At 37.1% G+C, this 12,589-nt stretch overlaps 1 protein-coding gene across 1 annotated transcript in view; it reads right to left on the bottom strand.

Annotated features, from left to right (window-relative positions):
- DSG3 (desmoglein 3) overlaps positions 1–12,132 on the bottom strand; it is a 31,220-nt gene extending 19,088 nt beyond the window's left edge. Inside the window, 4 exon segments of the mRNA XM_010828964.1 lie at positions 3–58; positions 1,692–1,820; positions 2,325–2,360; positions 11,641–12,132. Of these exon segments, the coding sequence (XP_010827266.1) occupies positions 3–58; positions 1,692–1,820; positions 2,325–2,360; positions 11,641–11,688 (269 nt within the window). The 5' untranslated portion in view covers positions 11,689–12,132.
- Positions 12,133–12,589: the final 457 nt, after the last annotated feature.

Here is a 12,589-nt window from a genome sequence, read left to right as displayed (position 1 = left end):
TTCCTATTCCCGAGATGTGGTAGGTAATTTTCTGGGTTGCTTCGAAGTCTGAAGTAATCTGCAGTCCAAAATACCCAAAATGTTAAGGTGATCATCACTCAGGCCTCTTCCTTACCCCCCTGTGCTCCACACTCTCAAGTCATCTGTTCATTTTATTCATGCTTTCTGACACTGTGTTGTTTATTTTTTTGCCTTGATAGCTACTAGGAATATGAAATAAATTCAAATTGTTTCCTCTGTTGGCCAGTATGGACCAACGTACCTTAACCTTTCCAGCCTTAGAATATTTGCCCAGACTGTGGTCACCATGGTGATGTTAAAAGGTTGAGAGAAAGTCAAGGACAAGGCTACTACTGAATGCCTCCTTGCCTAGCAGATAACACACACACACAAAAGACATTTAGTTTTAAATAGGAGAAGCTGGAGAAAAAAATGGAAAGTGATAATATACTAAGTGTTAAAAATATTAGAATGAATTGCTTTTATTATTATTAATCTTTAAATTTTTAATAGGGAAAATTTCAAATATATTATAAAGTTAGAATGTATAATGAACTTGATATATCTCATCACCCAGCTTCAACAGTTCTGAATACATGGCCAATCCAATGTTGATTGTCAACCATCTTTAATTGTCTTATTGCTGTATATTGGTTTGCTATGATTTCAAATCTACTTTTTTGTTTTTATTTAGGAATAGAGTTGCTTTAAGAGTGTGGTTGTTTGCATTGAGGAAGCTGTCAGGATGTTGTTGTGGATATCTGTGACTGTCAATATACATTCAGCTCGGCTCTTGCTGAGCAACACTAGGGCTTATTGATACAAGTGCGTGGAGAAGTCACTATGGCTGGGAGACATTTAAGCTTTAAATAAGAACAGTTTGTGAGGACTTCTTGAGAGTGTTCAGTCTGGGCAAGGCAACTCTTAGCTGATCTAAGTGCCTCTCTGAAGAGCTTGGGGCATTAGCTCCTGCCTGGGCAAGGCATCTTTTGCCTGGCAGTGGTGAAAACTGTAATCTTGCTTGCCACTACCTCTGTTCCCTAGCAGCGTGCTCTAGTGATAAGGGACTTTTGCTTTTGCACTGGCAGCCAGACATCAGCTGTGATTGACTAAACTGACTCTCATGAGAACCAACTGGTAGAAAGATCCACCTCAACTTAATCTGGACTCTATGCCTTTAACCTCTCTTGCCTGGAACAATAGTGTGATTAATCTGCACTTAATTAGGAGTATGGTATTTTTGGGTTTATTGAGAGACATTATCCTGAATGTTTTCAGCTTGTGAAATTGTCATAACTCCTGCAGTGAACCCGTGTTAAATACATTATTGGTAAAGACAGTCACATTCTCTGAGGATAATTTGCTGCCCCAAACAAAGCACTTGGCCATATACATTTTTCTATTCATTTGCTAGAATCTGAATCCCAAAAGGCATATCCATTGAAATATATTGAAATGGCTCTTAATTATTTTTAATTACTCTGGAAGCTGTAACTCCTTCATCTTTCTCTTTTAAATTGATATTATTAATACCATTATTGTTGTATTTTTTGTGTTATTGAAAATACCAGATTATTTGTTCTATGGACTCCTCAATCTGTATCTTACTAATTGGAATTTCCGCATTATTCTAATTTACACCTAGTACATTTATTCTCAAAACTCACATTGCTTCTGCTCGTAAGACTTACTTTGGCAATTGGATTTCTGTTCGAGTTGTCTTCTCCTTCTCTGCAGGGTCTTGCGAATTTCACCCACTCACGTTTGTATCTCCTTTTGCCTTGTATTGCGGTCTCATATTCTTCGTATTGTCCTTTTGTCTTATTCAAAAAGGGATTATATTTTATTATGCACATTGTTGGAAATTTTTGCTTTGAGTATTAATTACAGACACCTAGGTTGGGGAGTCTCCTATGTTTCAAGATATTTAAAATGGTTAAATACCCAATTTTCTCTCCCTTACACTATCATGCAAAGAAGAAACAGTAAATAACTAACACAGCTACAGAGCTATATGATTTTTAATATTAGCACTTAACCGTATTTTATATTTCCTATATATATTGCACAACATCTAACTGTTCTGGGCACAAATACTGGTTTATCAGTTGATATTTTTAAGATGAGACAAAAGAATGCATGAGGTAAATTACAATAATGACATCGATTCATGCTAGTATTAAAGTATTACTAGGTTAGTTGTTAGAATTGTATTTTCACAATTAAATTATTTAGTAATTTTTAATATTAAATAAATATTTATTTTTCCAGTACAATTTTTAAACTAAACTATTTTAATTGCAAAAATCTTTTTCATACTTTACCTGTATTCTCAATTCTCCATGAACCAAAAGAACCACCTGTAGACATTTAAATAAAGTCAAATTAAACATGAATTCTTCAAATAAGTAATTACATAAGATAATAATTCTGATTTTTACATTCTGCTGTTCATATTGTAGTTGTTTCTGTTTCAAGAGGGAGGGAACACAGGTATACCTATGGCTGACTCATATTGATATATAGCAGAAACCAGCACAACATTGTAAAGCAATTATCCTCCAATTAAAAATAATAAAAATAGGAAAGAGGTAGATTTGGAGAAGCAGTATTCAAAGAGCAAAAAAGAAAATAGTCTTCATGTAAATAGTTCCTTCAGTTGTGTAATCTAATTGTAGAATTTTAATGATGTTCAGGGGAATCTATTGGACTTTTCAAAATTCTAACAGTTGTTGCAACAACCAGACATTTCTTACCTGGCTGCTCTATAAACACTTCCCAGGAGCTATGGAAGCTATTGCTTTGGGAAACAATGGTGAGCATCATTCTAATAAGCTTCAGAAAGTACCACAGGAGATTATTAAAAGCTGTGACCTACTCTACCGACTTGGCAACGCTGTTTTCGTTAGTTGCAATTCCAGACCAAGGCATTTTCTTAGTCATATAAGAGTTGAGAGAATGGAAAGGAACTAGTCTAAGTTAGGAAGAAGGCAATGGCAACCCACTCCAGTACTGTTGCCTGGAAAATCCCATGGATGGAGGAGCCTGGTAGGCTGCAGTCCATGGGGTCGCTAAGAGTCAGACATGACTGAGCGACTTCACTTTCACTTTCCACTTTCATGCATTGGAGAAGGAAATGGCAGCCCACTCCAGTGTTCTTGCCTGGAGAATCCCAGGGATGGGGGAGCCTGGCGGGCTGCCGCCTATGGGGTCGCGCAGAGTTGGACACGACTGAAGTGACTTAGCAGCAGCAGCAGCAGCAGTCTAATTTAGAGAATGAAATGTAAAAGATGGGGATGTGCTATTCCAATCACAAGTACTGTTTGCTATGGAATGGGGATTTGTGCATCTTTGCTCTACTAGTTCAATTTAAATTTGAGCTTAATTTTCCTACTGATCTAAAAGAAATAAAGATAAGATGAAGCCAGGCCAGGCTAGGTCTTCACCTTCTCAGGAGTATACAGGACCTTCATCTGTGTCATTTTCAGTGTTGTTTTCTACCTGGAATGCATTCTTCTTATCTTCACACACTTGAATACTGTATTACTCATCCTTGAAGATCATTTTAAGTTCCAACAGTCTCCATGAAACTGTCCTTACTGATGTCTCCTTTTCTAAGTTTGCACAACATATATTCTGTGCAATTTAGCCCATAATGGTTTACCGTGATTTATTATTTCTTATGGTTTTATGTGCATTATATGGTGTCGAGCCAAGAGAATTGCAAACTTTCCAAATCGGTGCTTCTATATTATTATTATTGTTTTTTGCTATCCCTTACTGATCCCTTAGCAGATATTTAAAAACTGTTTTCTGACTCACTGATTAACTAATTTGAAGACAATCTGGAAGGAAAAAGATTATGAAAAATAAATCAGAACAAAAGAATTATGTTTTATGTGTCAGATGCTATTCATAGAGCTTTATGTTTACTATCTCATTTAACACAGCAGCCATCTGAAGGATACTGTAATCCGTCTTTCAGGGATGAAGAAAAAGAGAATACTCATGAAAAAATGAGTACTTTGCCCCAACTAACAGCCCTCAGATTTGAATCTCTGCAGCCTGACTCTAAAGTGTGCACATCACCACTACACTAGATTCTTAAGTCAGTGTAGATAAATAGAAAATAAAAATGAATCATAGAAAAAAAGTTATGTGATAGTCAATTTAGATTTCTTCCTGGCAAAGGCTGCAGTTAATCCTGAAACAATGTAGATTTATTACGTCGCTTATTTTGGAAGGCTATAATAAAGAGGCAAGTCCCAGTCTGAACCAAAGGAAAAATGATTTCAGACGTAGGATGTGAGGACGCTTCCATTCTAAAAATTTCAGTAAAATCTTTATTTCAAAGGATGTTTGTTAAAACTGTCATGGAAAAAGACCATGACTTGTGGTTATAACAGATCTCAAAATTATTTTACAGCATTGCTGTTCTTTTTTAAACAGTACCATGAGTTACTTGGGGGCTTCCCAGGTCACACTAGTGAAAAAGAATCCGCCTGCCAATGCAGCAGACATAAGAGATGCAGGTTCGAACCCTGGGTTGGGAAGATCCTCTGAAGAAGGAAATGGCAACCCACTTCAGTATCCTTGCCTGGAAAGTTCCCTGGACAGAGAGGAGCCCAGTGGGCTGCAGTCCATGGAGTCTCAGAGAGTCAGACACGACTGAGTACATATGCACACATGCATTATGTGGGAGAAAAGATCAGGGCAGTGAAGTCACTGCACACCTTTCCCAGTTCCCAAGAACAACTCAGCCCCACGTGAGGGGAGGGAGGGACCAGGCATGATCCCTTTTACAGGAAAACTGGAGTCATCCTGAAAACATGAATCATGTTTGTACTAGCCCTGTGGAGAATGATTCTTCTAATAGACATTAAGACAAGATTTCTGTTTTTCTGGGAAGTGAAGGAAGGACAAACCCTAAACTGTGGAAATCGAGCATTGTGGACAGGTGTTTCTTACTTGTTAAGTCATTTCTTTGACTCCGAGCCCTTAAAGAAGCTACTCAGCCAAACCTTTACTCTTTCCCATCCTCTCTTTCAAAGTCAGCTCACCAGGAATGTTTTCCAATTTTTGGGAATATTGTGAAAATATAATCTTTGTTGTGTTTTTAGGAATATGGGGATAGTTACTAAGAACACTTTTGAATAATGCAGTGCTTTTTAAATATGTATTTAGACATTTAGTCATAGCTTTACATTATTCCCAAGTATTTAAAAAAAAAACTTTACTATTTGAGTTAATTAGTACTTACATGTAGCTACTTAGTTGTTTTAGTTACATTGTTCGTATAATTATTTTGAATATCTACTAAATATTTCAATAGCTTCTTGATAATGTAAATCAATTAAGTTGTCTTTTTTGTAGCCTAGAGTCTAGAAGATAGCAGCGTGGAGAAAACACTCTGTATCTTGTGAATTTATTTTTCTTTCTTCCCTGTGTTCTCTGGTTATGGTTTTATAATTTTGACTGTATGATTTATAAAGCAGTGATATGGTCTAAATGCCTTGGTATACATAAGAATTAGAAATGTTTTATTAAAAGCAAATAAGATTTTTAAGTTAATAAAAAGCATGCGACATAAAGTGGTTTAATATTCATGTGTCCTATTTGCTAACTAAAATGTATGTAGTTATATCATTAAGATTCCTATTGAGTATGGTAGGTTTGTAATAAATTTATTTTGAGGATATGGGTGACTGGATTTTTAAAAATCTTATATAATAACAGTTGCTTTTTACTGGTTTGGCTAAGGTTTTGTTTAGAGTACTCTGAAACTTCAGAGTGGGGAAGGAAGGTCAGACTGTTTGAGTATGCATTGGATTCAGGAAGCCAGTCCTAGCCAGCATAAGGCATGGCCATTTTTCTCTGCATGCAATAAGATCACACCCACTCCTCTCTGGGAAATTTGCAAAATGAGCTGGGTAATTGAAAGGAATCATTACAAATTTTAAACTTGATTTTTAAAATTAATAATTATTTTTGAAAAATTCATGAAATATATGTATGTATATATGTTGGTGATACTATTTTTATAATTGGTTAGATGCAAGATTATGTGTCAGATTAGAGAGATCAATAGATATGTATCAAATTTTTGAAATTAAAATTTAAAAAAATCCAGAAGTATTTTAATAAGCTTCATGTTTATCAAGGAAAATTCCTTAATTGAATGAAAATATTTATGTTTAATTACTTAAGAAGTATTTAATTTAGGAGAGTTCAACACTTTAATAACTGATGTTTAGAGTAAATTCAATTTAGAAAATTAAGCCCTTTTTCAGGAGCTCATTTTAAGTACTCTGTAAGACACAGTTTCTTCCCAGGTGGCTCAGTGCTAAAGAATCCACCAGCCAATGCAGGAGACGTAAGAGATGCGGGTTTGATCCCTGGGGTGGGAAGATCCTCTGGAGAAGGAAATGTCAACCCACTGCAATATTCTTGCCTGAGAAATCCCATGGACAGAGGAGCCTTGGGGCCATAGTCCATGGGGTCACAAAGAGTCAGACACAACTTAGTCATTAGACAACAAGAACAAAGATGCAGTTAAGTGTAGAAATACAAAACTGGACATTGGATCCTGAATCCCTCAATTAAAATCCTAGTCTCATCATGTACTAGCTGAAAAACTTGGGAACATTATTTAATTTTTCATCTATAAAATAGGTATAATAATTCTACTAACTTTATAGGTTTGTTGTGAGGATTAAATGAATTAACAGGTCTGAAACACATAGATGAACCCTAGCCTACAGTAACTGCTTAATAAGTGTTAATTACCTCTGGACATAAAAAAGATGTAAAGAGCCACTGTGATATGATCTTTTATTATTATTACTCATGTCAAGGCACATAGAACTCTTTCTTGAGCCTCAGAAAGAGATAAGAACCAGTGTTCCACTGTCCAATGGTATGATTTGCCACCTGTGCAACTCCAGGGGACATTGTTCACATTGTAGTGTATGTGAACATACCTCCTGGCATTGTGCAGTGTACAGCCTGGTCAACTGTGCAGCGGTCATACAAGGAACATGTGCACATTACACGGATTCAATTATTCAGAGTATAATTATGGATAGTAACCAGTAGCCTGTGTAATTCTTGTAATGAACTTCACAAAGCAAACCCTCTCCTTAGGCTATCAGATTGACTCTTAACTGGAAAGGAAGAGCCAAAGGCTAAGAGGTTTATGAGAAGCATCATGGACACCAAGTCTTCTAGTTCTAAATGAAAACCGGTTTTGAGTATTAAGCAACTGGGAATGGTAATTGATGGAAGTAAATAATCACATCTTTCCCAAGGTTTGCACGTCAGTCAGGGCTGGCGTGAATCGCTTGGCAAGGTTATTCTGATTTTAGAATTTTAACTGTTGGAGAGGTTCAGGAGGAAATTAATTTTCATATATTCACCAGCATTGGAAATTGGATTGCTTCATCAATGAAGAGAAGGAAGGATATGTCGAAGATTTTCCTTCTGTTAAAAATCTGGGCCACTTAGCATACAATTCTTTTCCTAACAATTTGCTTTCTGGATGTTCTCTAGAGAAAGTGGTTGAAGGGTGTTCTGCTGTATTTGGGGCTTCCCTCATAGCTCAGTCAGTAAAGAATCTGCCTGCAATATCGGAAACCCTGGTTCGATCCCTGGGTCGGGAAGATCCTCTGGAGAAAGAAATGGCAACCCACTCCAGTCTTCTCGCCTGGAGAATTCCATGTACAGAGGAGCCTGGCAGGGTATAGTCCATGGGATCCTAATAGTTGGACGCGACTTAGTGACTAAATCACCACCACTGCTATATTTAGAACACATTCTAACTCAGAGCTTGGTATTTAAACTACTATATTTTTTTCTCAGCATGAACACTATTAACTTGTTTAAAACATTGTGCTTTAAACATCTTTGGATTTCAAACACTTGTATGAGTTTTGTAATGAGTAAATCTTTACATAATAATATTGTAACATGAAATTAAATGGCTTATTGTTCAGATGCTATAGGAGTGTTATTCGACAGACCGTGTTTCAGATTTAATGGACTTCTGTAATACTGACCAGTAGTCTCCTTTGAAGAAAACATTGTTTTGAAAAGTTTAAATCTTTGAAGACAAGTATTTTTCAATCACAAAACCTTTCCCCAAAATGTTTACTTGGTATTGTGCAAAACGGATCAAGCAAACATGGGAGACAGAGAAGTGTTACATTTTACAACATGTTAGTGTTCCTCACACAGTCCCCTCTCAATGAATCTAGAGGACTAAAGCAGTTACAATTTGGGGTAATGCTCCAAGTTTAAAATTGTGTTATTTCCCTATACCCACTATCATTTAAAATTCAGGTTTAATTTTTTTCTGCCAATTTTCAAAAAATTAATCTCATAACTGTTTTTGATATGCCCTTTCACTCAAGAAAAATTTAGGTTCTTGACATTAAAACTAATGTCAGTAGTTGTTTAAAATAGGAAGGCAGACTATTAAGGCGTTATCAAGTTTCATCTTCATTACTAAAATATTACAAATAATAGGAAGTAAAGTCCTACAAAGCACTTTATATTTTCCGGAACACTTTTTTGCATTCATTGCTGTTTCATTTTTACTATGGTCATTCTCATTAGTCAGGGGGATATGATTATTCTTATTTGACAGCTGAGGAAGCAAAACCTGGAGTGAGTCAGTGGTACAGGCATAGGCTGAAGTCTGTGATTTAGCTTTTATGTATCACCTCTCTAGGCAACCTTTGTGTGGTCATAGGTTGGTGGAATTAACTCAAAACCTCCGAACAGGTCTTCCAACTTTCACACCCCACCCTTCAATAACAAAAGATGTACATTCCCACTCCACAATGCTTTTAAGGACATTGTTCTTTTCCCATCACCACACCATTTCGAAACTCTGGGTGGCTCCCCACTTCTAAAAGGATTTCACTACCCTTCACAGAATGCACTTTTCTGTCTGACCCTCATCTGCTATTCTAACTCACATCCGGATTCTCCAAGGCAGCCAAACTAGCCCTTGCCCCTAGGCAAGCGCTGCAGTTGCACCTGCCTTTGCTCATGCTGGGCTGATGACAAAATATATGTCCCTGTGGCCCATCTATATTTATCAGAGAGCAGCCCGAATCTCTTCTGGTCCATGAAACCTGGTTTGCCTACTTTAAAAAGAATTTTTTTTGATGTGTACTGTTTTCTAAGTCTTTATTGAATTTGTTACAATACTGTTTCTGTACTTTTTATGTTTTGGTTTTTTGGCCCCAAGGCATGCAGGATCTTAGCTTCCCAACTAGGGATTGAACCCACACCCTTTGGAAGGCAAAGTCTTAACCACTGGACCACCAGGGAAGTCCCTGCCTACCTCACTTCTGACTGACATTGCCTTCCACTAATGGGATTAAGAGTAGACCAGCACTGTCCAGTTGAAATAAAGTAACCAATGTGAATCACTTATCGAATTTTAAATTTTTTAACATTCATATTAAAAAAGGTTAAAAAGGTGAAATTAATTTTTTCAACATATTTTTAACAAATGTACCCAAAATACTGTCATTTCAATTTTTGTCAACATAAAAATTATTGATGACATATTTTATGTTCTTTTCTGGGCTTCCCCTGTGGCTCAGTGGTAAAGAATCTGCCTGCAGTTCAGGAGACACAGGTTCAATCCCTGGGTCGAGAAGATCCCCTGGAGGAAGGCATGGCAACCCACTCCAGTATTCTTGCCTGGAGAATCCCATGAACTGAGGAGCCTGGCAGGCTGCAGTCCATAGGGTTGCAAAGAATTGGATGCAACTGAGCACATATGCATGCATGTTCTCTTTTTTTTTCATACAGAGTCTTCAAAATATAATGTATACTTTATGCTTAACAGCACATCTCAATACAGATCAACCACGTTTCATGTGGTTAATAGCCACATGTGGCTAGTGGCTACTGTATTGGACAGAGCAGTTCTAGACCACTTAAATAATTATATATGACATTATATTGTGTAAATAACTTGTGTGTTTTCGTATGTGAGCCTGCAAAATTTTCCTGAGGGAGCGTCCCCCATGACTAGGATTATAGAGGCACTGTGGTAAGGGTTATAGTTTAGAGAGGCCTCATTCAATCATTCATTTACCCATTCTTTGAACAATTGTGTGTCCACTGTAAGGTAGATTTTATGGTAGGCATTGGGGATGCAAAGAGGAATAAAACAGCCCTCTGTGTAAGGATCTTACAGCCATTCCAGAACCAGAAGGGTAACTGAGAGGGGTACACATCAGAGAAGGGAAAGAAACTCCCCTAAGCATGTGGCAGTCCAATTCTGCAACAACACTTCCAGCACACCCTGCTGCATATCCCCTAACTTCCCAGGCTGGTCATTGATCGGGACAGATGGCTGATCAGGCTACCTGCAGTTCATTTAGTTCAGAAATGACCATCTGGAAAGGCGGGGAAGTCATACAACTGCCAGATTTCTCTTTACAACATTCTTGGGTCAATTAGATTCATTAGATTGCCAAAACAGTTAGTTACACTGTCATAATAGAAATAGACTCGAACAGAAGGGTGTGATACCAATTTTCTGCTTGACCATTGCCATGACAGAGAAGGCTAAGAAATGCTGGCTAACAGGCAGTCTATTCTAATTTTAAGCATATTTAATTTTTAGAAAGTTCTTTCTTGAGATCTATCTCCCTGTAACTTCTTGAAGTCCAATTATCTCAATTTTTTAGATGAGGACATGAGGGAAACTGATGCTTAGGCAAACCCAACTTATTGTTGATAAAATGAGGAATTAGTATTAGGGATTTAAAAAATATTCATTATGGTGTATTTCACTATTTTGATATCTATGTGGAACTGATAATATTGTGACCAATTTTTTCCTTCACTAAAACAACACAGTTAAGGAGCACACTAGTCTGTAACATCTAGTCTAGTTCTTTGCTCTCCAGATTCCACTACTCTTTTATCTAATACTATATAAAACTTTCCCAGTCAGCAAAAGTTTTACTTTTCTGGAAAACTGGCTTATAAAATATTTTTTTCTCCCTAAAGATTAGATATCTTTTGCACATAATGGCTGAACATAAACATTCTTTTCTTAATAACCCTCCCAACTTCTCCAGAATCAAACATTGCTTTGATTTTAATTCAATGGTCTTAGACTACTTAAAAACATGTCAGGTATCAAGACCAGGCATGTACAATTCTTAGCCATGTGCTTAAGAGGTATATATAACCTTGGGAAATAGACCTCATTCTCTTTTATGTGTTTTGCTTTGTGTAATAGAATAAAAGCCTGAACAAAAAGATGAATAAAAGCATGACTTTAAAGAAAGTGAAGATACTTTGGAAAATAGACCTGCAATCAGGATTAATTAGTTCTCCAACTAAATATGCTAAATGGCAACTTTCAAATTCGTTTCTATCTGGCTTGGTTTTCCATGTGAAAATACAGCACTGAAAAAAAAAAACAACAGCAACAAAAGGGGGAAATTGGTAATCTTTGCAGTTTCATTTTAAAATGTTTATTTCCACTGAACTCTTTTTAGAATTTATAATAGGGATTCAGCAATCAAATTAACATTCTCTAACAAGGAGGGAAACAGGAAAGTTTGCAATTATTAGGGGGGCGGGGGGCGGAAAAAAAGGACTTACCATTAAAATGGCCAGAGCCCCTGTGGTTCTGAAAGGGAGCCAAGCCATGGTTTCTGATTTCCCTGGTGAACGAAGGGAGCTGCCGCTTTGGTCCTTCCAACCGTCGGCATACGACGTCTCAAGAAAGCCCTTTCTCAGCGTCTCTCCTGTCTTCAGGAGTCTGCAGATGGCCTGTTATGCAGATCCTCCCCACCCTAAACCAAGGATTGGTCTCACCAGAAACGCTTGCATCACTTTTGCTCCCAGGTAAAAACTTAGACACACCTCAATTCCTGAAGCAATGAAATCCTTTGTTGGAAGCTGAAAGAGAAGTTCACAGGCTAAAAACCAGTTCTAATAGGAAGGTACCAGATGAATAATAAACTAATCACAGTGTCGAAGGGCAAAATCTAGCCTTGACTACACTGTAAAAGGATCTAGTTGGCTGGTTCTCATGGTGCCAATTAAAACTGAAAAGTAAAACAAAACATCCAAAATTCCCCCAAATCTAACTTGTGGAAGAGCACTTATTTTTAGCTTGAGTGTGTGTGAGTAGATTTAAAGTTGAGCAAAATATATTTTCGGGGCTTCCCAGGTGGCACAGTGGTAAAGAATCTGTCTGCCAGTGCGGGAGACATTGGTTCGATCCCTGAGTTGGGAAGATCCCCGGGAGAAGGAAATGGCAACCCACTCCAGTATTCTTGCCTGAAAAATCCCATGAACAAAGGAGCCTGGTGGGCTACAGTCCATGAGGATCTCAAAGTGTTAGACATGACTGGGCGATTGAGCACACACACGCAAAATTTATTTTAGGTTTTAAGCAATATATATATTTTTTGAAAGAAACTGCAGATCTGAAGAAGAAAATCATCACATCAAGCAGTTGCTAATAATAGGATTTGAGTGAAAACAATTAGAAATAAAATTAGACTAAATACAAATGGTGCCTTGGATATTTGAAATCTATAAA

Source organism: Bison bison, unplaced genomic scaffold, assembly GCF_000754665.1.
Source record: "Bison bison bison isolate TAMUID 2011002044 unplaced genomic scaffold, Bison_UMD1.0 scf7180017864498, whole genome shotgun sequence".
Taxonomy (NCBI): domain Eukaryota; kingdom Metazoa; phylum Chordata; class Mammalia; order Artiodactyla; family Bovidae; genus Bison; species Bison bison.
This window is presented reverse-complemented; position numbering and strand designations above follow the sequence as displayed.